This window comes from Emydura macquarii, unplaced genomic scaffold (genome assembly GCF_026122565.2).
Source record: "Emydura macquarii macquarii isolate MOO-44397 ecotype Brisbane River unplaced genomic scaffold, CSIRO-AGI_Emac_v2 contig_3305, whole genome shotgun sequence".
NCBI classification, from domain to species: Eukaryota; Metazoa; Chordata; order Testudines; family Chelidae; genus Emydura; species Emydura macquarii.
In genome coordinates, this window is record NW_027133442.1 from 448,648 (window position 1) to 473,314 (window position 24,667).

The window sequence follows — 24,667 nt, forward strand, 5'->3', positions numbered from 1 at the left end:
CCTAACTGCCCACCTGCATGGGAAGGAGAGTAGTTGCCCTACGGGAGCTGCTCTTCCCCCTTCTTCCTATAGTGTGAGCTGTGATGCAGGTAGCCTATGCAGAGGAGTAGAGGGGCATCTTACGTAGGGGCATAGGACAGTTGCATAATTTGAAAGAATGAATATAATCGCTCTCTGCAGTCAGAAAACTGACGGAAGTTGGAATCCTTTTAATATAATTCTTTTACTTTTGTTTGTGGATACAGCTGTACTAACACAATGCAACGCTTGAGTTAAAAGATCTGTTAAAATCCTGGCACCAAAGACAGTTTTCATACTGAGGCCCTTAATTGGTAGATATTCAAAGTGATACTGTGTTTGGTTGTATCAATGTGCTGCTTGAACTAGGCCTTCAGCTGACCTCCAAAAGGAAATAATTTCAAAAGGAAGAATTTAAGTTTGCCAAGATCCTGATAAGGGCATGGTAGTTAGACAATCCAGGGCTTTGTGAATTAGATATAAAATACAGTTATTTTGACAGTGCAATGCAGTTGCACCAAGAAAATGGGAAATAAAATGTGTGAGGCTCGTATGATGTGATTACAATCTGAAGTTTTGAGTCGGTCTTTTAATTTACCCTGAAGGGCAAATTTGAATTTTAGAAATGTTCCTTCTCATTAAAAAGGGTTTGCAAAATATATCTAGCCCACATTTTCTTAAAGCTAGGGAGCTTTTAATTTAACCCACAGAAAAAGGTTCACTGAAATTGAGTGCAGCTTTGTTGGGGTTTTGTTGTCGGGGTCTTTATTACCATTTCTTTAATTTAATTAAAAAACTATATTTCTTCATATAAATGTATTGCTATAACATTCTTGCTGTGATGTGATGTGTGGTGGTGATTCACAATGGACTAGTAGGTATGTAAATAGTATTTCCAGACAACCAGTGTATGTTTCTGTACTGAGGTGGTGAAGAGAACATGTCAGCTACTGTACCATAACCAGACGCTGGATAAATGGAGGGCAAGTGGCCAAATTTTAAAATGTGTAAATGATTATAACTCCAGTGACATCAATGGAGCTAGGCCAGTTTGATGTGCTGAGGATTGGTCCTTATAGTTGGTACTATTCTTCCATGGCAGGGAGTAACAATCATTATTTATTAGTTGCTGTACAGCAGCTCCTAATAGCCCCAGTCATGGATCAGAGGCCTCGTTATGCTAGGCACTATGCAAACATAACAACAACAAAAAGACATTCTCTACCTTAACAATTTTAAGAAACTAAAATGGGATGTAGAGTGAGATTTTCAAAAGCACTCAGTGTTGCCTTGAATGGGAAGAGTTAGGTCCATGCGGAGTGCTGCTGAAGGATCCCATGGCTGATCTTTGAGAATCAGTTGGGGTGCTAGTTTGACAGTAAAATTGTTACTTTGTAGCAGAAAGCATTTTCGGTGTCAAATGCTGCATTGCACTGAATTTTTCTCCATTACTCCGATGCTTAGCTCAAAGCTTTCAAATACTGCACCTAGCTTATGGGCTGCATCTAGACTGCTTGATATATTTATGCAACCTCTGTAGCATATTAGATTCTATGGAATCTATTTTTTTTTTTGGTTTTGTTCTTGTTTTGTTTTTTGTTTTTTAAAAAAAGCTAGTCTTCATAGCCACAGGTGCCAGGAATTGGTAGCTTCTGCAGGGAAGGGAGAAGAAAAGAGGAGAGATGCAAAGACTCAAAAGGAGGAGAAAAACAGGGAGGAGGATTTGGAAGGGAAAGAAACACAGGGCAAAAATGAAAATGGTCCCAAAAACGAGTTTATTTTCCCAATGAAGGATGCTAAATGGGGCCTAATAAGTAACAACAGTGATGACTAAAAGTTTAGTAAAACCATGCAAAACGATGCCCTTGAAGTGTCTCTAGTCTCTGTTTGCTAGAAGCTGGAAATGGGCAATGGGATGGATAACTTGATGATTACCTATTCTGTTCATTTCCTGTGATGCACCGGGCATTGGCCACTGTCGGAAGACAGGGTACTGGGCTGACTGGACCATTGGTCTGACCCAGTATGGCTGTGCTTATGTTCTTAGTAACAATATACAGGACCTAATCTCTCCTCAATATGTGCTTTGGGATTACTCTGACTTTGGTTATTATTGTTATACTTGGTCAGAGGTAGTCAATTTATTTTTGTCAAGGCCCAGATTTCTTGGTCAAGGTACAGTCAAGGTCCAGACTCCAGAGAAATATTTCTCACATTGCAAGTGCCCCTGTTCAATGAACACATACAGTGCTGTGTAATATACCCAGAGCCTATTATAAGGGTAGTCAATAGGTAGACTGTGGGCCAAATCCAGACTGCCAGAAGCTTTTGACTGATCACAAAACTCTGGGGGGCCACAGGCAGTTAGTGCTGAGGGGAGACGGGGGACGGGGACTAGTGTGGGTAAAGGAGTGACTGGTTGTGTGCTGGTGGGCTTCAGGGAGCTGACCCTCGGGGCTGACAGATAACTCAGGGTGGCAGGTGATCCCCTCTGCCCTCCCTATATGGAGTCCTGCCAGGCGCACTGGGGCTTGGAGTTCCAGCCCCGTAGGGGGCGCACCAAGGCTTGGGGCTTCAGCCCCATAATCCAGTGTAAAGTCTCTGGCAGTTCAAATTTGGTCTGTAGGCTGGCTACTGACCACACCTGGACTAATTGTGTAGCTTTCCAGGCTGGCCTGTCTAGACTCAGAAAACTACGTAGGGTTACGTTATCCTCTCTATTCTTGTGTGCAGCTTCCAGTGATGTCAGTGGAAGTTGAATGCACTGAATGAGGCATGATATGGCTCCATAGGTACCTGAATACCTTTAAAAAAAAAAAAAGGTACTTAATAGACTCTGTTCAGAGGTATGGATTCTACAAATGTTGGAGCTTGCATCACTGGGATGATCTACACGACCCTAACCACACTATAATGTTCCAATGATTTAATTGGGCTTTGGATCAGGAGCTGTGTGGAGTTAGCAAGCTAACATTTTTAACAGATGGGTTTATTACTCAGGAGAATACACATTTTCCAACTCCCCAGCGTTAGGTAGGTTGACTCCAATAGTATAAACTGCACGTTTAGTATATTTAGATAATACAATTGATGTGTATGTAATTTGTTAACGGAAGCTATTTGAGCTTTCTGCAATACTGTTTTTCTGGTTTGTCTCTGTCCCACAAAATGGGCCAAATCCTAAGCTGGTATAAAATGGCATAGCTCCATGAAGTCAGGAAAGTTGCACTGATTTACGCCAGCTAAAGATCTGGCCCAGAGTGTTCCATATTTGGGCTTTGGCAGGTTCTTAGCACTGTTTTGCAGTTTCATTCCTTTTTAATTATTCTGAAAGCCTGGTATGGAAATCCTCCAACCTTCCCAGTGCATTTCCTAAAAAGTTCATTTACTTCCTCCCGTTCTTGGTAGTTAGGTTTGGCAGAATTCAGTTTTTATTTTTTTTATAATTTCAAAGGATAATATTGGTGTTTGTTTATTTTTAAGAATTTTTTGTAGCACTTTCAGTTTCCACAGTAGTGGGACATTATAGCCGAGTTAGACATAATTATGTAATGACAATAGATGCTGAGATTCAAAAAACTAAATCTTTATAACCATTAAAACACAAATTGTCAACATCACGTGTCAAAATATACAAAGTAAATATCCTCAAATAAAACTGTAAGTTCTTAAGGAGCATTTTTCTTACTTTGTCTATCTATAAATTTTGAATATTATAGATGGAAATATTTTTTGTTGGTTTGTGTATGTACAGTTAAATGAATTTTTACTGACCTTTACCTACAAAAATCTAATCCTTCCCAGCATATTGATAGTCATTGTTTCTACACCACCATGGGAGATTTCCCTAGCCTTCATTAAAACACACTTAATTGAAAACATTATTAAGCTGACCACCATTTCACAACTATAATGTGACAACTGCTTCATTGTTGATTGTTGTGTGAAAAGAGAACCAAAGGATTATGACTGTGGCTTTGGAATCATTTCAAATAAAAAAAAAATATTACATTTTTAATTAAAAAGTATTTTAATAGCCAGTTTCATTATTTGCAGCTTTCAAAAGACAGGCAAATATGTTCAGATTAGGACTTACATTTTTGTTTCTTAAAATAATTCATTTACACAGATGAATGGATTAGTTTTTTAACAGACTAATTCAGTACCTTCTTGTTGCATTCCTTATTCATTTAATATTTTGTATAATTAATGTGTTGTATGACTCTTGGGACAGAACATTAAAGCACTATACTCTAATTTGCTATTCCTCCTCCTCCAACATTCCTGCATAACTAAAGGCTCATGTACACTTAAAATACTACAGCACTACAGCTGAGCAGCTGCAGTTGCATGGCTTTAGTGCATCAATGTAGACACTGCCTATGCAGATGGGATGGATTCTCCCATCAGCATAGATAAGTCCATCTCCCCAAGTGTTGGTAGCTAGGTCGACTGAAGAATTCTTCTGTTGGCCTAATGCTCTCTACACAGGGATATAGATTGGCTTAATTACGCTGTTCAGGGGTGTGGATTTTTCAGTCCCCTGATTGCCGTAGTTAAAATGACCTAATATTCTAATGTAGATCAGGCCTACATAGCAATTTGTGATTGTAGCCAGCATAGACAGTAAGGGCACCATTCATCTCACTGAGGATTTAGGTAGACAAATTCACTCTTCATTGAAATTAGAAATATCTGGTTATAGGCACTGATTCAGCAAAACACTCAGGTGTGTGTTTAACGTTTATGTGCATGTCTTGTCCTTTAAGCTTCTGTTTTACAATCATTCCATAATATGACCAAAATATTTTTTTGGCCTGAATTCTGGTTTACACTAAGAATCTCTTGACATTGCTTTAGCCATGTACAAGGGCCTGAAAGGTGGAGTGAATTATAGTTTCACCCACTTTAAGATTTCTTTACATGGTCAGTGAGGGTGTAAGGGGGCCTGAGAATAAAGTGCCTATTTGAGTGAGGAAAAGGGGGAATTGTAAACATCCTGGGCCTGATTCTCCACTGCATTCCACCAATTTTATAAGGAGGTAACTTCACTGAAATCAGTGGATCTGCCCTGGGCTAAAACAGGCCCAGTCATATTTAACTGATACACAAATTTTAAAATATAATAAATATGCATACATTGCATATAATGTAAAAAAATTCATGCACGTTTTTTCAGACTTTTTTCTTTTAAAAAGTTGACTGTCCACACAAATGCCTTTAAAAAGAATAAATACAAACCCTGATCTCAACTGTCTAACTTCAATCTGATTTTTATGGCTCTTGTTATGACCAAAACATAAGGTTCCATGTTTGATGTTTTACTTCATAACTTCTCAATCTAATCATTCTTCTTTGAGTGCTTGCTCATGTCCATTCCCAATTTAGGTGTGTGTGGTCCCTTAGTGGTACCTGTAGGAGCTTACTCTAGTGCCCCTGCAGCGACGCGCACATGCGCCCACATATAGGTGCCGTCGACTCCCCCTCCCCCTCAGTTCTTTCTTGCTGCTAATGACGGTGCTGGAACGTCTCTTGCCTTCGCAAATTCTCTCGCAAAAACCTAGTGGTTTATTCATTGCTCTGGTGTACACAGTTAATAGTTTGGTTCTAGTTAGTTCTAGTTTGTTAGTTGTTAGAGGCCCACGGCCGGGATTTAAACCCAGTGCTTCATGTAAGAAGTCTATGCCGAGGAACAACCCGCATCAAAGTTGTTTAAAGTGTCTGGGGGAAGCGCACACCATGAGAGGTGCAAAATTTGTAAAAGTTTTCACCCACGGACTAAGAAAGACCAAAATATTTGTCTCAAGGCCATCCTGATGGACTCAGCACTCAGACCAGTGTCGGAGCCTGGCTGATCAGACTTGGCACCGAGCACGACAGCCTTGGTGCGCAGTGCCCCTCCGGTGCTCTTGTTCTCCTCTCAGCATCTTCACCATCTCCGGTACTGAAGAAGAGGCCAAAGAAGACTCACACGGAGCGGGGATGCTCCCTTGTGGAGAAGGCTAAGGGGGACCAGGTGAGACCCATGTCGGGCTGTCAATCCTCCCTGCCTCAGAAAGGTCCCTTGCTGCTGCGAGCATCAACCCCGGCACCAGGCCCTCCATCGACTCTGGTAGCGGCAGAAGCCCTCACCGCCGGGTAGTGCCATTGACTCTGGAAGCTTTCCAGGCAATGAAGGACCTCCTGGCATTGCCCATGCCGCCGATGCCGAGAGACGGCAGGCCACCACACTAAGAATGGGCACTGGCACCAACGGATACCCTATCAAGGGACAGATTTGCCCAACAGTCCCCATCTTCGAGGCACTGTTCACCGGTGCACAGGCGGTCCCCGGAGTTGAGACCACACTTTCTGGCTGAGGACAGTGTCAGACTGGGCTCCTGCCACCAGTCTCCAGAGAACTGGCACCGAGCGAAGCACCACCATGGAACTACGGAGCAATGCAGGTCACCGGACTCACGGCACATCACTGGCACCGTGACCGCGCTTGTCTAGTCCAAACAAAAAGCCAAAAGACGAGCTGATCCTGTCACGCCCATCACTTGGACTCTCTGTACCGCTCACTGGTTCCAGTGCATCAGCGTGCTCTGCCCGGCACCGTGAGATATTTGGAATCAGTGCCACCCTGGCCATCAGAGAGCAGCATCTCCTCCTCAGACAGCGAGGAGGTTATTCATACTAGGCAAACTGCAGCCCCAATGTCCGGCTTCCCTATAGTGCTGCCAATGGGGGTGTGGTCATAGGGACAATGGCCCGGACTGTAGCCTTACCGGTGGGGGGTTTCCCTCGGGGATTCCGCAGTCCGGTTCCGTGGAAGGAGCATCGGCACTGCAAGCCTCCATCCCTCACAGTTCGGCACCACACCGACATGGATTCTGACCATGAGGGTTCACGCGCCTCGAGCATGGGGGGGAATCACCCCACCCAGAACAGAGGCCCCTCCCCCCATCTCAGCTTCGGCCTCTGTGTACTATATCAACAGACAGGGGGTAGAGGGGGCCCAGTCCCCGACCCTGTGAAAGGAGACCATGAGTTTCTGGAACTTTTGCGTCACTCACAACATTCACCCAATAGCAGTACATCTCCCAAGAGTCAACAACTCTTTGACGGACCATCTCAGCAGGTCCTTCTGCTCTCATCACGAGTGGTCTCTCCTTCTGGAGATAACGACCTGCATCTTCCAAAGGTGGGGCAATCCCCAAATGGACCTCTCTGCCACCAGGGCCAATAGGAAGTGTCATCGCTTCTGTTCCCGTCAGGGACTCAGTGCAGGCTCCATCACAGATGCCTTTCTCCTCTCCTGGTCGGGGACCCTCTTGTACGCCTTCCCGCCAATACGTCTAATCCACAAACTCCTCCTGAAAGTAAAGAGAGACAAGGCATGGGTCATCCTCATAGCGCCAGCATGGCCCGACAGCATTGGTTCAGGATGCTTCTAGAACTGGCGGGACCCAGGCAATGGACCCTCCCACTGAGACTGAATCTCCTGTCCATCAAGGTCACCTGCTCCACGCAGAGCTGGCCTCCCTACATCTGACGGCATGGATGTTCCGTGGCTAAGTCAGAAGGAGTAAGTCTGCTAAACCCAGGTCCAATGTGTGCTCTTGGAAAGCAGGAAGCCATCTACCAAATCGGCCTACAGGGCCAAGTGGAAGCGCTTCAGCTGCTGGACGGCTGAGCATGGCATTTCCCTCGATGGAGGCATTGATCCCAACGATCTTGGAGTATCTGCTCCACTTGAAATGAGGGATTGGTCTTCTCATCAATCAAGGTTCATGTAGCGGCCATATCTGCTTTCCACCCTTTGGTGGAAGGTAGAACAGTCTTTTCGTATGAAATCACAGTTAGGTTTCTTAAGGGATTAGAAATGCTTTCCCCGCCGATAAGAGACCCTCCTCCTCAGTGGGATTTGAACTTGGTCCTCTCCAGACTCACTGGGGCACCCTTTGAACCCATGGCTTTGTGCCCCTTTACATACCTGTCCTGGAAGGGCGCCTTCCTGGTGGCTATTACGTGTGCGAGTCGAATTTCGGCAATCCTGGCATTAACATCAGAGTCATCCTACACGGTGTTTTATAAGGACAAGATCCAATTACGCCCACACCCAACCTTTTAGCCCAAGGTGGTCTCCCATTTTCACCTTAATCAGGAGATTTTCCTACCTGTCTTGCCCCAAACCGCACAGCTCCAGTAAAGAGAGGTGCCTGCATTCTCTCGAGGTGAGAAGGGCCCTGGCATTTTACATCAACAGAACCAAACCCTTTTGTCGTTTTACGCAGCTCTTCATGGCAGTTGCGGAATGGATAAAGGGTCTGCCTGTTTCCTCGCAACATATCTCAAAGTGAATCACAGCCTGCATCTGAGCCTGTTATGAGCAGGCTGGAGTCACGCCTCCGGTGTCCTTGACAGCCCACTCAACGAGAATGCAGGCATCATCTGAGGTCTTCCAAGCACATGTCCCCATACTGGACATCTGCAGAGCAGCTACCTGGCCATCAGTACGTACCCACTATGCCTCGACGCAGCAAGCTGGAGACGATGCTGGTTTTGGTAGAGCAGTGCTTCAAGTGTCACATCCATGAACTCCTGCCTGCCACCGGAGACATTGCTGGAGAGTCACCTAAATTGGGGATGGACATGAGCAAGCACTCAAAGAAGAAAGAATGGTTACTTACCTTGTAACTGTTGTTGTTCGAGAAGTGTTGCTCGTGTCCATTTCACACCCGCCCTCCTTCCCCTCAGTCGGAGTTCCAGCAAGAAGGAACAGAGAGTGAGGGGGAGCCAACGGCACCTATATGTGGGCGCATGTGTGTGCCACTGCAGGGGGCGCTGGAGTTGGCTCCTATGAGTACCACTAGGGGAAAAAGTTTTCCGGCACCAGTGCATGTGGCGCGCACACACATCTATATTGGGAATGGTCATGGGCAAGACATCTCGAAAAACAACAGTTACAAGGTAAGTAACTGTTCTATTTAGTTAGCGAAGTAAGTTTGTTTTGTTTTTAACTGCCAGTCCTATAATCTCACTCCAGGATCTGAGAACCAACCTGTGTTCTTTCCTTCTCATGGATTGTCACAAGGAATCCAGGTTCTGTAAGCCAAATTATGCCCTCTCTTACATCTATGTCATATAAGGCTGAACCAGGACTGAAGCTGCACATGTGTTCCTCAGGGCATGTTTGAAGATAAGGGGATTGCACAGGTGTAACTGAAGAGATAGTTTGATCAGCAGAATCTGTATTATTGATGATGATGCTCACACAAGATAAATCCCAGTTTGACTTTCCGATCTCAGAGTGAATTTATGGGGCTGGCAATTAAAGAGAAAAAATAGAGTATTTCAGAGAATGTTTAATCCAGAAAGTAGAGATACAATAAACATAGACTTGCACAAGGGGATTTTTCAGAGCAGAACAGCATTTTCTGTATGTAACTGTAATTAATGGGAACTATCTGTGTATATATGAGTGAATAGACCCCTTAATGTTAATATTAAGTCCTTCTAAAGTTCTTAGGTTTGGATGGTGAGAGAAGATTATTGAGGAAGGTCTCTTCTGTCATATAAAAGTTGGTCAAAGAAAACCAGGCAAAGATAGTGTTTATTTCTGTATTTACTTGAAGCCAATATTTTATTTCTTTGTGTGTGAGGACTAGGGAGAAAGTCTGGATAAATTTGTTTGGACATTGTCTGCATGAGCACTCAGAAACGGATCTGAAAATATCATCAGGCTAGAACAGTCATCCTATTTTATAATTTATGTGACCTTTTGTCTATCCAGCAGGAAGGTAACATCGGTAATCTGGCCATTTTCGTGTTTACTAAAAGCATTGTGTGTATTACCTACATTTTAACCCATAGAATTATTGGTTCCTGAAAAACAGAGGCAGACATTTTCACTGACATCTTACCTGATTCCTGGTTGCAAGCGCAAGTCCTGTGATTCATGAATGGTTGCTTCCCTCCTGCATTTACAAGTACTGCTTTCCCTTGGCTGTCTAAAATCTGGATAAAGTGTGTGGGGGGAGAAAAAAATGTGCTTTGCTGATTCCTCTGAAATACAACACCATAAACAACATCTCTTCCTGGATGTTCCAACACCCCCTCAAGCTCAGCTTTACAAAAACTGAACTCATTTGCTTTTCCCAAAAGCTGCCATCTCTTGCTTCTCATTTACACTAAGGAGCCTGTACGCTGTCTGGCCCTTAATGTAACTGAGACTTCTGACCTCTGTCTTAGTGAAAATCTCTGCTATTTTCCCTGTCTCTTGTGATTTAAAACTTTTTTTAACATTATTATTTTTGCAGTAGCATTAAACTTCTGTCCTTTTTGACCCTGCACAATCCTCCTCTCCCTTCAACCAAGCTGTCACCAAACCTTAGCAGTTTTCTCTAATTTATTTCTTAAATCATCTCTAAAAATAAAACCTTTCCCCTCGTCTCTAAAACACCTGGCCATGCATGAACCATCTGTCACTCTCACCTTGTTTGCCCTATGAAAAAGGCATATTTTCAGTTTGAGATTGCTAACTTGAGCTAAAATCCTAGTGAAGATGAGGCAGTTTGTAATATTCATATGTTAGCAGGTTGACTGAGTTAACAGGTCACGACAAAGGACTGTGGGACAGCCTACCTAACTAAAAATACCTTTTTTCTGTAGTGAAGACAAGGCATCTCAGTATTGCAACCTCTTCTCTGGTCTTCCAGTTTCTTATCTTTCCCACTCCTCAGCCCATCCAAAGCCTCCCACAAAGATAACCTTCCTCTCCTGCTTCTCCAACTAGGCTATTCCTGATCCCTTTACTGGCTTCCCCTTGCCTTTCATTTAAAATTCATAGACCTCGCCCTCACCTTCAAGCCTGGCACAGTGCTCCGCTTCTCCATACTCCTGCTCTCATTTCATCCTATTCCGTTACTCAGTGCCTTGGCTCTTCTCAAGTCTTTTGCCTGAATGCTTCTTTTCTGTTCTTTTTCCTCTCTCATCCTTATGCTTTTTTCCATGTCCTCTCCTACTCCTGGAAACTTCCTCCCTCTTGTTCACCAACTGTTTGCCTCCTCAAAACTTGCCTTACTTAAGAGGCATTTCAGTTAGAACCTACAAAGCTTTCACATGTTGAAAGATTTTAATTTCTCCCATTGTGTGAAGGTTCAGTCTTCAACTAGTGTATTTTTTACCATTTATGTATATATGAGATAGCGGTTGTGATTCTCTAACCGTATTCACCAGTACAGACCCCTGCATCAACACAGAGCCGCACTGATTTTAGTAAACATCTGTACTAGCAGATCTGATTGCAGAATCAAGTGTGAGTCTGTACTTCCTACAGCTCCTAGATAGAAGCTCATTGCTGGCAGGTGCAGCATCTGTGTTTTGTACAGCACTGAACTATATACCGAGTGCTGAATAAGTAAATAATACATCCATTCTATATTCTGCTGCTGACAGACATTGGTTATTGGGAGAAAAGCACCTAATACGCCTCTCCTGATTGAACTTAGAGTCCAGTTCTGACTCTGATTTTCAAAACCCTACTTGGTTTTGGTACTGGTTGCTTGGGAGACCACCTTCCCTTCAGGGACCAGGACCTTACCACTGCTTCACTGCATTGGAAAAGCGATGCTGTTGATAAACAGGGAAGACCCAAATTGGCAGGAGCTGTACCAAGACTATGGCATTTGCTGCTCCAAGAAATAAGCCTGACCTGCCACTTTCTGCATATTCAGAGCTAAAATTCAAAACCCACCTCTTAGACTTAGCTTTCCTGCACTAACCATTTCAAACACAGCATCACCCTCATGCTTTACATAGCTTTAAAAGACAAAAACAGGCCCAGTAACTTGCAGGTTGTTCCTACTAACAGGGCTGCGGGATCAATTTTTATATAGTAGAACCTCAGCGTTAGAACACCAGAGTTACGAAGTGACAGGGTCAACCACACACCTCATTTGGAACCAGAAGTATGCAATCAGGCAACAGCAGAGACAAAAAAGAAAAAAAAAAGCAAATACAGTACAGTACTATGTTACATGTAAACTACTAAAAAAATAAAGGGAAAGCAGTATTTTTCTTCTGCATAGTAAAGTTTCAAAGCTATATTAAGTTGATGTTCAGTTGTAAACTTTTAAAAGAACAGCTATAACATTTTGTTCAGAGTTACGAACAACCTCCATTACCCAGGTGTTCATAACTCTGAGATTCTACTGTAAGTGTTATAGAATTGTGGTAGCAATACTATCATTCAGGCCCTGAATCAGCAAAATGCTTAAGCATGTGTTCAAGTGCCATTAAAGTGAATGGGATTTAAGCACATGATTAAAGTTAAGATGTTTGTGATTAGCTGAATTTGGACATTAGGTCACAATGGCACATCTTACAACTCTCTGTAATTAGCATCTAAAATTTCTCTTGCGTCATCTTAGCACTACATTTTTTAAATTTTTGTTTCTTAAAAATCTATTGAGCTCTATTTAAGGTTATGGGTGTGAATGTTTTTCACTAGTTAAGAAGCTTTTTTTGCACTCTGTCTCTTAAGCTATGTCTACATTGCAATCAGAGATGTGATTGCAGCTTGCATAGGCTCACGTGGTCTAGCTTTAATTGATAATTTAATTAATTTAATTTAATTGATAATTTAATTTAATAGTGTGGCTAAAAATAGCAGTGAAGACTTACTGGTGGGCTTCTGGGTGTGTTGAACAAGCCCATCTGGAACCCTGGGTACATACTTGTGTTACTAGTCACTGCTGAAGACTGCACTACTGTCCCTTCACTGCTGTTTTTAGCCATGGTAGCTAGACATGAGCTGTAAATTGTATCTTTGGCTGCAGTGTGGACATGCCCTAAGGTAAGAGGAAAAGATTTAATGAGGAAACCTTTTTCTCTTGTTACATTTACCTGTTGATAAGAACAGCTTCAAGCCATTTCCTTGCTTGTGGGTTTTCAGAGTATGGCACTAAAATTAATTGATTCATAAGATCCCAAGGCCAGAAAGGATCATTGTGACCATGTAGTTTGACGTCTTAAGTAATACAGGCCCTACAACTTCAAAAGTAATTCCTAGAGCAGATCTTTTAGAAAATCTTCTAATTTTGATTGTAAAATTGTGATGTAATTATTCCAGTGGTTAATTACTTTCACTGTTAAAGTTATGTTTTACTTCCAGAATTCATGAGACTTCTTTCCTAACCTCCTGGTTATGCAGTTGCATTTGTGCTCTTCTTTTGAGAGGACAGTAGCCACTGCTAAACTGAAAGCTTGTTTGTTCTTTACCTACTTCAGCCTGTTTTACACCTTTGTTTGGGTAAATGAGCATATGATCAAGCGTCGCTCAATTCACTAGAAATTCTAGAGTATGCATGGAGCTTGCTCTGGACAAATGAAGCTGTTTCTTTCTCTGGCCACTAGGGAGACAAAACAATATTTAAAGGAGGAATGGATGTAATATAAGGAGTCTGTGTTTTTCACAGAAACTAAGGTATGGGTGATAAATAAAGTTGCACTTAGTGCTGGATTTTAAATAGAGAGGCATATTGGGAGTTGAAAAATTCAGTTTTAATGTGAAATACAAAAGGACATGTACAGTATTATTTAGAAAGATTTTCTGAACGGGATAAGGGACTGATCTGGAAGAGGAGTTAAGAATAATTGGTTTAGCAGAAGGTTTTTGAGTCTGACAGTTTTTTGGGGGGAAATGTTGAAGAATCAACTGTTTTCCTACACAATTTCAGATGTCAGCTACCTTGCTGGGAACTTCTTTATAATAAAGTCCCTGACAGCAGAGTTGATCCATATCTTTGATGTTGATTTATGACAGTAGGTTCACTCTGTAGCAGCTCAATAATTGAACCCTCAAATACATGTAATAATACAGTGAATCAACAACATTTGGATATTTATAGAGATGCAGTAACACTCTAATAGATGGGGCACTGGAGGGGGAGACAGGACAGCTTTCCATGTTGCCACTTACCTAGGGTGTGACCCTGGGTAGGGTAAGTCATTTCCTGCCTGTTTCCTCCCACCCTTTGTCTTGTCTGTTTGGACTGTAAAATCTCTGGAGAACTGTTTGTAGAGTACTGAACACAATGGGCCCTGATTCCAGTTGAGGCCTCTGTGTTACTTTTATACAAATAATAGTAACAATAGCAGCCATGGAAAAGTATACAGCCCTAAAATACCCAACAAGAAAAGCATGCAGTTATCTTGTTTTCCAGATGCTATTTATTATTTATGCTGAATCTAACACCTTTGTTGCTAAACATAATAGTTTATAGATCTTCACACTGCAAATTTTGCTCTTTTGCTATGTACTTGTAACATATGTTCTTTGTTTTGTATGTGTCTGAAATCTTATAACATTAATTTTACCATTGTTACTTGTAGAAATAAAATGTATTTAAAAATAAAATCTTGGCGTAGTCTTATTTTGGTAGTACCGAGGCTGTATGTAGATATACATTCGGTACAGTTTAAAACCAAAGATTAGATTTCCTGTGAAATGGCTGTTTTTTACAAATAAGGTTATTAATGACAGTTTTATGTGAATGTGTACAGATGGATGTGCAATTAAATTACATAGCTCATAAATATCCAGTTTAACACTCTTGAAGTTTGCGATGTTGCCGGTGACACAAATTTGACACTGTCTTTTAAAGGGACAACATCAACTTGAAAATTGCATTTCTGTCTTAATTTCTTTTTACCTATGATTGCTACAGGTAACCCCCTAAGATGTCTGTAACTGAAGGAAGATAGTGAGAAAATAAATATTTTTTCTTTCAGTTTACTTTATGTTCACTTTATTTCAGTTCACTTTGGGCCAAATCCTCAGCTGCTGTAAACGGGTTTAGCTCCATTGCAGTCAGTGCCAGCAAAGGATCTGATGTTTAGTCAGTTGCACAGTTAGTGGGTGCTGATTTGCACTCCCTATCCCATGCATTGCTGTGGGGAAGACTGAGGTGGAACTTGCACACATGCCCCTTCCTGGGGCCCTGCAAGATGGTGTTTGGCAGTAACAACAGCAGATCAGGCTCTTCCTCTTGATCCACTATTCTGACAGACATCTGAAAACCCTTTGGAGTGAAATCGGAGCCTGTGTTTGGGTAATGGTGCAGTGCACCCCATTATAATATAGGCACATCATCAGGGAATTACTAGCCTGAGATATGATCTGTGGCCTTTTGGTAGAGCATCTAAACTCCTGTGGTGGTCTTCCTGTGCTGGGGTTCTATACATTCAATTCTCAGCTCAGTGAGCTTCTTGGAAATCTCATTGTAAAGCTTGCCACTTCTGTTCTTGCTCCAAAATTATGGGTCCTTATAGCTTTGTACCAGAAATCATCCTGTACTTGATGTCTGTCTCTAGCAAGCTGGCAACAAGCTCTGGTAGTATCATCTTTGGGGATGTTCTCATCAGGAAACAGAAAAGAGGCAGATGGCAAGAAAAGGACAGAGGCAGGGGATCCTAGTGGTTGTGGGAAGGTATTGGAGGACTAAGAGCTCTTGATTGTTGTGTGGTGTTGCTAGCCTGCATCTATGCTACAGGCAGATCCAGTTAGTAGCTCTCACGAGAAGCTCACTCGAGGTCTGCCCTGCACACATCGTCATGCCAACCAACTCCTCTTACTACAACCAATGCACAAAGTGATGAGTCTGTGTGCATGAGAACACTAGAACTATCCCTCATGTTAACTCACTAGTGAAGACGAACCCTTGAATTGGCGGTTGGAAGAGTCTCAATAGCAACAGGAATCTTGGAGCATTGGAGTGTAGATGAGAGAGATGAGAACTTCCTTCTGTGCTGCATGGAGCAACCAGACTCCTGCATGGAGACAAAGCATGACCAAAACCTTGGGGCAACCCCCCCAAAATCTTTCCTTCAAAGCTCCTAAACACACATGCATTACAGTAGCCCCTAGAGGCCCCAGCTGAGATCAGAGCCCTGTTGTGCCACATGTTGTACATGTACACAGTAAGCTCTTTGGGGAACTCTTACTATCTGAACTGAGAGGAGGGACAAAGGCTGGGAGAGAAGAAGGGGTTTCATTCCTGTTTTACAGGGAGGAAACTGAGGCACAAAGAGATTAAGTGACTAATCCAAGTATCACTCTTTAGTTCACATACTCTCCCTTACTGAAAAAAGATCCTTATAAGCATCAACCAGGAAATATAAATAATGACATTTAAACAAAACAAATAGGGCCTTGCTGTTTAAAGATAGCTCTGTCAGAAACTTAAGTCTCTTAAAATTAGAAAAGTTGACCACATTTATTTAAAAGAGTACCTACTTCTAGCTAATTCGGGAGTTATGTTTACAGTTCAAGCTAGAAGTGTAAATTCCAGCTCAAGGAGACATACTCACGCTAGCTGTGATTGAACTAGCACGTTAAAAACAGAAGCATAACCATGGTGGTACAAACGGTGGAATAAGCGGTGGAAGGGGACAGTCTTCCAAACTATGATCCTATCCAAATCACTAAGCACATACTAGGGCAGCTAGTCCCTCCTGACTTGCATGCTGCTGTGGCTTTCCTATTTTTAGCACGGTAGCTTGATCAGAACCTAGCATGGGTACATCTCCTTCCCCTGGAATTTATACCTTCACTGTGAAGTGTAAAAGTACTTGGTAAACCACTGGAGTTTTGAGTTCAGTTTGGCCAAGTGTACAGAATTCAACCTCAGAAGTCTGCAAAATCAGATTGGAAGCTTCTTGGAAACAGGCTTCTTCATGAGTTTCCCAGCCCTTCTACTTCTCTTTCTGGCCATGCCCCATAAGTGGAAAACCTGTAACCTTTTCTAATGTTCTGCACTTTCAGAGTAGCTTTAGAAATGGGCAAAAGTTCAGGGTGGGGTGAATGGTAAGCTTCTTTCTACATACTAAAATGAAAAGAAAATATTCCATTTTATCCCTCTCGCCTCTTCTAGCTCATAGTTTTACTTCTCATTCTTTTATAGTTCGTTTTTCTTCTTTAACTTCTCCACTCTTTTCAGTCACTCATTTATTTTTTTATTAACTCCTTCCTCCTTGAACTTGTTCTTTGCCCTTCTTGGCTTCTTCTAATAATGCCAATAAAGGAAAGTAAGAGTGGCTGGGTTTTTTTTTTTTTTTAAGCTCTTGCAGAAATTTTTGGCTCAGCTGCTACTTTCACTCAGACTTAAACTTCAGCTATTCAATGCCTTCAATTTTTCACTTACATTTGTACCCAAACTAAAGGGTCACATCTCTTGTGGTATGGTGCATTTTGCACTTCCAAGATTTGGTGCAATAATTTGGTGAAAACTCCAACATAATCAACTACTGTAATTTAATGAAAAGGTGGGGGGGGGGGATTAATTTTTAATTAAAGGTGAAGAATTATGACTAAGGACTGCAGATTTTGGCCTTTGTTTAGTTCAGGACTTTGTTTGCAAGAAATACAAACCTGAGTCGATTGAGACTATTTTTTTAACATCGCTAATCAGCTAAATATATTAATGGATACATGCATTGGTATAGATATGTTTGTACAAACATTATATTCTGGACATTGAATCACATTTTATTCAGATCTGGAAAAAAGTATTATCTTTGTAATTGCACCCCTGTATAAATTTATTGGATGCAAAGGTCCGAAAGGTCAATAATTATTTCATTATCTTAAATTAGATTCTCTCCTCTCCTCTCTTCTCCCCCCTTACGTTTACAGTAATTTGTTCTCTGTCCCTTGCTGGTGCTCTATTTTTCCTCTGATCAGCTACATTAAAACTGTAATCTTTGGGAGCGGATTGTGGTGACATCTAACATTTGTTCTATTTGTACTTCAGACTGAGGTCAAGCAAACAAACAAAGCAATCATTATGTTTTAGCATTCTTTTTTAATGAGTGCATTAAAATCCTCTCAGAGAGCATTACACGATCAGTTGTGAAGGGGAAAGGGGGAACGGAACTCCTAGTAACTGTCTTTTGAAGCAGTGCAATTTATAGGAAATAATAGACAAAAAGGATATGTAAGGGCTTTGGTGGGAAATCAATGGCACTATGTTGTTGATGGAAAAAGATCTTGGCAGAACTGTTGTTGTGACTGTTCCTGTGGCTTAGAAAGGAATTTCCTACAGACTGGACTAACCATTAAAAATGTCTCTACTTTTAGGAGTTCAAGACGTTCAGTGGAGTCTTCCCAGGGAAAATGTCGTCTGTGACAATGGAAGCCCGTTGTCTGGACAAGAGAGGAAGTTTCTTTAAGGTAAAAGGAAGATCTGATTTATTTCACTAATTAGGAATACACATTTGCTTTGAAAACTATGGCTGTTTATAACTACCAGCTGCAGAGAACCTCGGTCCTTTTACACATTATCCTGAGAGAACTTGCCTTAGGATAAACTCCAAATGTGTTATCTTCCAGCAGTTTAAAGTTTTGTAATTTAACAGACCAATACAAACACAAAGCACATGGCTTTATGTGAAACTGATGCTGCAGAATATGCCAAACAGCCTTTGATATGTAGAGAGCCTTATTTGTAAATTGGTAAGCATCTTACTATGTGTCTCATTTTACAAGTTTTGAGGTCTGATTTAAAGTCCAATCCTTTCATTTGCGGGTTTTTGCTATATATTATATATAATGATACATTCTGTGTAAACGTTTGTCTTGTGGCTTTCTCTGCAGCTGCTACTGACAACACACACAGACATCACACCTTCTTACTGTTTTTGCAGCAGGGATTGTTATAGTTAAAGTTGCAAGACAACATTGACTTTTTTCATTCTAACTCCTGATTTTGCTTTGTTCATAATTTTTCTGGAAAAAATGATCCCTTCAGTTGAATCTTTCTGTGTTTAGTTTCAGTCCATTGATTTTATTTATTTATTATTTTATTTTATTTTACTTTATGAAAACTTTGTAGGAAAACTCTTCAATGGTTTTTGAGTTACCTGAGCATGAAAAAACATTATTTTTCCATCTTAACCGATATTTAAGATTTTTTTCTTAATATACTGATAACTCAAATGATTGAACTTTTACAACTTTGTATTTCATACATGGCGAGTCCTTAGTGAGGAATAGCTGTGTCAATTCTGAGAACATATTTTAAAATACCCAGTTAAAAGTGACCTGAAAAAAAGGGGTTCATGCATTTACTCTTAAATTATGTACTATTTTTTAAGTTAATGCTTACCTGCAACACTATGGAATAGCAAAAGACATCATTGTGCAACACCACAGTCCTACAATGAGCATTTTTCTTTCTCCCACTCCCCTAAGAGATATATATTTTTAAATAAAAACAAGGAAATTAAATGCAACAGCCAGTTTTCATATGACATTAAAATGGCAAATTTCAACACAACAGTCACAAAATTGGAACAGTTAAAGTTCCCATAGCAACATTGATTTACCCACGTTGTGCACAAAGATATAACAAGGTCTAGAGGCTGGAAGTTGAAGTTAAACAAACTCAGACTAGAAATAAGGCAGACATTTTTTAACAGTGAGTTAATTAATCATTGGAATAATTTACCAAGTGTTGTGGTGGATTCTCCATCATGGGCAATTTTAAAATCAGAATTGGATTATTTCTAAAATATATGATTTAGTCCAAACAGAAACAAATTCAGGGAATTATGACGTCTGTATTATACACGGGGTCAGATTAGATGATCACAAAGGTCCCTTCTGGCCTTGGAATCTATGAATATTTTTGGTTACTGCTGCAGTTGGTATGTTATACTTAATGTGAAGAGAATGTTCCAAGTTCGTTAACTCACTGTTGCTCCAATTGGAAGATTTCATTTAATTTTATTTAAGAAATCCTTTTTCCCTCCTGAAGATAAGGATATAATGGAAGCTTTTACAGAGAAGGTGGTTGCATGCTGACATACAAATAATTAGTTTTGTGATGTGGAAAAATGTATATGACTCCTAGAGCGTGTGTGTGCCTAACATTTCAATTAAACTTGTCCTTTTGGCTATTATCCCCCTGTATATCACAAAGAAAACAGTATTACAATATACAGTGATGACACTGCAGGAACACTTGTAAATTTAGGAATTTGCAGTTATCTTTCCTGCTAATCTAGGGTCAGATTTTCTAAGGCATTTAGGTGCCCAAAGATGCAGATGAGCACCTACTGAGATTTTCAAAAGTATCTAAGAAGGCTAGGTGTCTAATTCCTGCTTGAACCTAGTGGGATTTAGAGCTTTTTGAAAATCTCAATCAATGCTTGTCTGTATCTTTATGTGACTAAATTACCTTTGAAAATCTGGCCTTTAGTCCCTTTAAGTTGCTTAGACAAATATATTGGGTGAAACAGACGTTAAGAAATCCATCCACCATGTCAATATAGAGTTATAAAGAGGTAATGTTAATACAGTAGAGCCTCAGAGTTATGAACATCTCAGGAATGGAGGTTGTTCATAACGCTGAAATGTTCGTAACTCTGAACAAAATGTTATGGTTGTTCTTTCAAAAGTTTACAACTGAATCTTGATTTAATACAGCTTTGAAACTTTACAATGCAGAAGAAAAATGCTGCTTTTAACCTTCTTAATTTAAATGAAAGATGCACAGAAACAGTTCCATTACCTTGTCAAATCTTTTTTTAAACTTCCCTTTTATTTTTTCAGTAGTTTACGTTTAACACAGCACTGTACAGTATTTGTGGTTTGTTTGTTTTTTTAAATCTTTGTTGCTGCCTGATTGCATACTTTGGGTTCCAAATGAGGTGTGTGGTTGACCAGTCAGTTCGTAACTCTGGTGTTCGTAACTCTGATGTTCTCCTGTAACTTCACATATGATACTGGTTAATGCTTTCTGAGTCTTAGGGTACTGTATTTAGTTGTCACAGTGGCATACAGGTACTGACGTCCTGTGTTTCAATACAAAGGACCAACGAACCCCTCCATTCTGCACTGCAGAATAGAGTTAAAGTACAAGAATGGCATGAAATGGGCCAGGAGGACATTTGTAGAAGAATGGGAGAAGAACCAACACAGTGTACTTCCTCCCTGGCACACCCTCTGAGGCACTGACACCTGTTGGGGGTTCGATGGCTTTGGAGGGGAGATCTAACTGCTCAGAGCTGGGTGACGCTGTGGAGCCCCTGTTGTAGGCAGCATGGTCTGCGCAGAAACTCGCTGTGAATACTCCTTAGAAGTGCGTGATGAGCAACATTAACTTCAGATCCATTGTTTCTTACCCTCCCTCGCCCCTGGGAGCTATTCATGAGCACTTGTATGGGGAAGTGGGACCTAGAACAGCACAGGGAGGGGAAGGCACACTCTGTGGATTCCCCAGAATCAATGGGGTTAGGCCAGAATTTTCCATAGATCCTCAGGCTCCCCATAAATGAAAAGTCTAACACCACCCCTCCCCCCACTCCTTGTGCACAGCTACAAATTCCTACTTCCCCCAGGGCACATGTGTTCGGAAGTAACCTGCTGAGTTTTTGACCTAGCTTTTCCCCTTTTTGGGTATGTCTTCATTGCAGACAAGTGATTAACGCCTGGGCAGCCTAATGTGGGTGTGAGCAAGCATACTGCAAAGACCTACCCCAGTTACTGCCTCCTCACTGGTGCTGCGTTTCCCCTTATGTGTCACTAGGTTGCTGTGCATTGCAACTGCTCGGATTCTTTCCCAATGAATTGTGGGAGAACTTGTCAATCATTCTAGGCACATGGTGTGGAATTGAGGAAAGGCTTTGGAGGACAAGGCATTGAGTGGTTTAGCCTGCATTCTTGCTGCAAAATGGTTGGATTATGCACCCAAATGAAAGCAGCACTTTTGTTTTTGCCTATAGCCCAGATGAGCCTGCTAGCCTGGACTGTAAGTACCACTAAATTCGGGAGAGAGGATTTTGTGTGGATGGGAGAGGAGTTAGGGCAACACCTGAGAAGGAGCCTGAGTTAACTCTGCAATGAAGAGTCACAGAGTGACTCTCCAATACGAAAATCCATAATTCTGCTCCACCTCTACTGACAGTGTAAATTGTAGTGCAGACCAGATGTAGGCATTTTTGTTTAATTCTGTTCCCAGACCAGTCTGCGCTACACCTTACACCAGGGTTAGTCCAATTAGTTTTTGTCAAGGTCCAGGTCAAAGTATGGTCGAGGTCCGGACCCGAGAGAACATTTTTTACATTGCAACTGTCCCTGTTCATTGAACACATACAATACTGTGTAATATACCGAGGGCCTATTACTGGGGTAGTCAATAGGTGGACCATGGGCCAAATCCAGACCACCAGAGGCTTTTGACCAGACCATGAAACTCTGGGGGGGGCTGGGAGCAGTTAGTGCAGGGGCGGAGAGGGGGTCACTAGTGTGGGTAGAGGAGTGACTAGATTCATGCTGGTGGGCTTGGGAGAGCTGGTGCCCAAGGCTGACGGGTAACTCAGGATGGCAGGTGCTGACAGCAGGAGCTGGGGCAGGTGACCCCCTCCCGCCCTCCATAAATGGAGCCCTGCCAGGCATGCCGGGGCTCGGGGCTTCAGTGCCTCCAACAAGGCCGAAGTTCCGAGTCCCAGCATGCTCTATGGTCTGGTGAGAAGCCTCTGGACCCGTGGGCTGCCTATTGACTACCCCTGCCTTTCACTGTTGGTAGCACCAGTGCTGGAAAAAAGTACCATTTTCCCTAATGTAAACTGGGCCTGTAGTGAATGAAACGCCAGGAGGACTTGTTGGTGCTGAATTAATATGTCTGGATTGTTTTTTGTCTCAAACATTGGCATGCTGCTGCAAACTTAGCTACTCAGCAGTGAAGAAATGGATCTTTCAGAATCCTCTCTGCCTGTATCAGAAATAATGTATTTGCTTTCTTCTCCTGGCGTTGCAGCTAACATAAATAAAAAGCTAAGATGTAACTGACACCTGGCAGCTGCCATGCCATCCTGCTGAGTCTTAGTTGCCCAGCCTTCCCAGTCTGTTGTTCTGGTCACACCCTAATCTTCCCAGCAGGTTACATTCCAAACATTTCACAGCTGTTGTCCTTCCCCCACCAAGGCTGAAAACTCTTGCTGTCTGAATCCCTCCTTGCAAACTGCACCCAAATGCCTTGTCACAGAAGTGATGGATCTAGCATGCCAGCAACATGACACATGCCCGTGAACCTCAGTGCTCCCACTGATGCAGAGACAATCACATCAGTTTGGATTACAACTTGCTTCCTGCAAAGCTAACCATGGTGTGGCTCTCACCAATGTCCAAATGGGTGAGGATAGCTGACATCATAGCTCCACTGCTGTAAATAGTCTTCCCAAAAGGCATTCTGAAATCTCCCAGAAGCCACGGCTTCAGGAAACTGCTGGGGGCTGTGGTGGCTGTGAGGTAGGTAGGTATCCAGAGGACAATGCAACTGCATTGCAAGAGCAGCTGTGTGACAAAACTGCAGTAAAAGCAGCATTGGTACTTGCACCCATGAAATCTCATCCGTTGGGTTATAAATGGATCTGTTCTCCAGTGTGGAAGCAGCACTATAGTGTGTCTACACTCTAATGCTTTGTACCGATTTTCTAGTGACATCTTAGCTGCGCTGATGCTTGCAAATGCAGTGCTTAAAATGGCCTAAAAAAGAGTATGGGGTGAGGATCTAGCGTCTTGATATCCCCTCATCAGTCAATCCTCCGGCCCCACAATTAATTCTGCATCCCAGCTCCCAACTCAATTTTGTGCCCTCTGCCCACCTCTGCTCCTCCTTCAGCTCCTGGGGTCCCTTTTCTCTCCTGTCTCTCTCAGGCCTGGAGTCCCCACTCTGCATTTCAGGGAGACTGGAGAGAAGCTGCTGTTGCTTGGAGGGGGAGAAGGAAGGGGAGTTGCCTTAATGGGCTCTTTCTGTTCCCAATTTCTTCTCCCTCCACCCTTCCCTTTGTGTGACTGAGAATGGTGTTCGGTTGCTGAACTGAGGCGGGAGGGAGAGTTGTGCCTGTTTCCTGCAGCTGCTCTACCCCAGGAGACAGGCTGAGGCAAGAAGGGAAAAGCCGTCAATCAGAGTTCTCCCAAGTGGTACTAAAAATGTGCATACTTGAGCTATCTAGCTCGCTTCTTAGAAATTTTATTTCTTGAGTCTGAGATCCCCTCAACCTGGCTGGCATACATCAGACACTGAGCAAATGATGCAACCAATGGAGAAGACAGGACTCCGGTGTTTTAACAACTGACAACACCGCTAATTGACACCTTATCTATATTGGAGCTTACACTTTTGCTAGCATTGGTGTTGCTGCACTATTGATGGAAAATGGGTACAAAATTTCCCAGTATAGACAACTCCCTTGATTCTGGTGTTCAAGGTTCAACCAGTTGGGAGATTCTCCCCACCCCCTCCTTCCCTCTCCCCTCTTTGCCTCCCCACAGGCTGGATGAAGGATGGGCAGTAGTAGTGAACTGTGTGCAATATGTATGCTGGAAAGGTGGCAGTGGAGGGTGTCACAGTGAACTTTGTTACCTTGCAATACAGAAGCAAGTGATGCAGCTGCGCAGATGTCCTGCAACAGCAATCTAGGGAAAAGGCATGTGGATATGGCAGGTCAGACACAATCTACTCACTGTCTGTCCTGCAAGATGGCATAGAATAAGAACTACCTACAGCCATGGAGAAGCTAAAACTTCCACATGCATTTCTTAGCTAGTATGTTAGGTTTGAATTATAATGCTATAGCTTGGGGTTTAAAGAAAAACCTA

At 42.2% G+C, this 24,667-nt stretch overlaps 1 protein-coding gene across 4 annotated transcripts in view; it reads left to right on the forward strand.

Annotated features, from left to right (window-relative positions):
• The window catches only part of RIN2 (Ras and Rab interactor 2), a 118,864-nt gene that overhangs the window by 37,631 nt on the left and 56,566 nt on the right, over nucleotides 1-24,667 (forward strand). For all 4 annotated transcript variants that reach the window (XM_067533031.1, XM_067533030.1, XM_067533028.1 and 1 more), the window contains one exon: nucleotides 18,143-18,235. In XM_067533031.1, coding sequence (XP_067389132.1) covers nucleotides 18,179-18,235 — 57 coding nt within the window. In that variant the 5' untranslated portion in view covers nucleotides 18,143-18,178. The remainder of the gene's footprint in view (nucleotides 1-18,142; nucleotides 18,236-24,667) is intronic.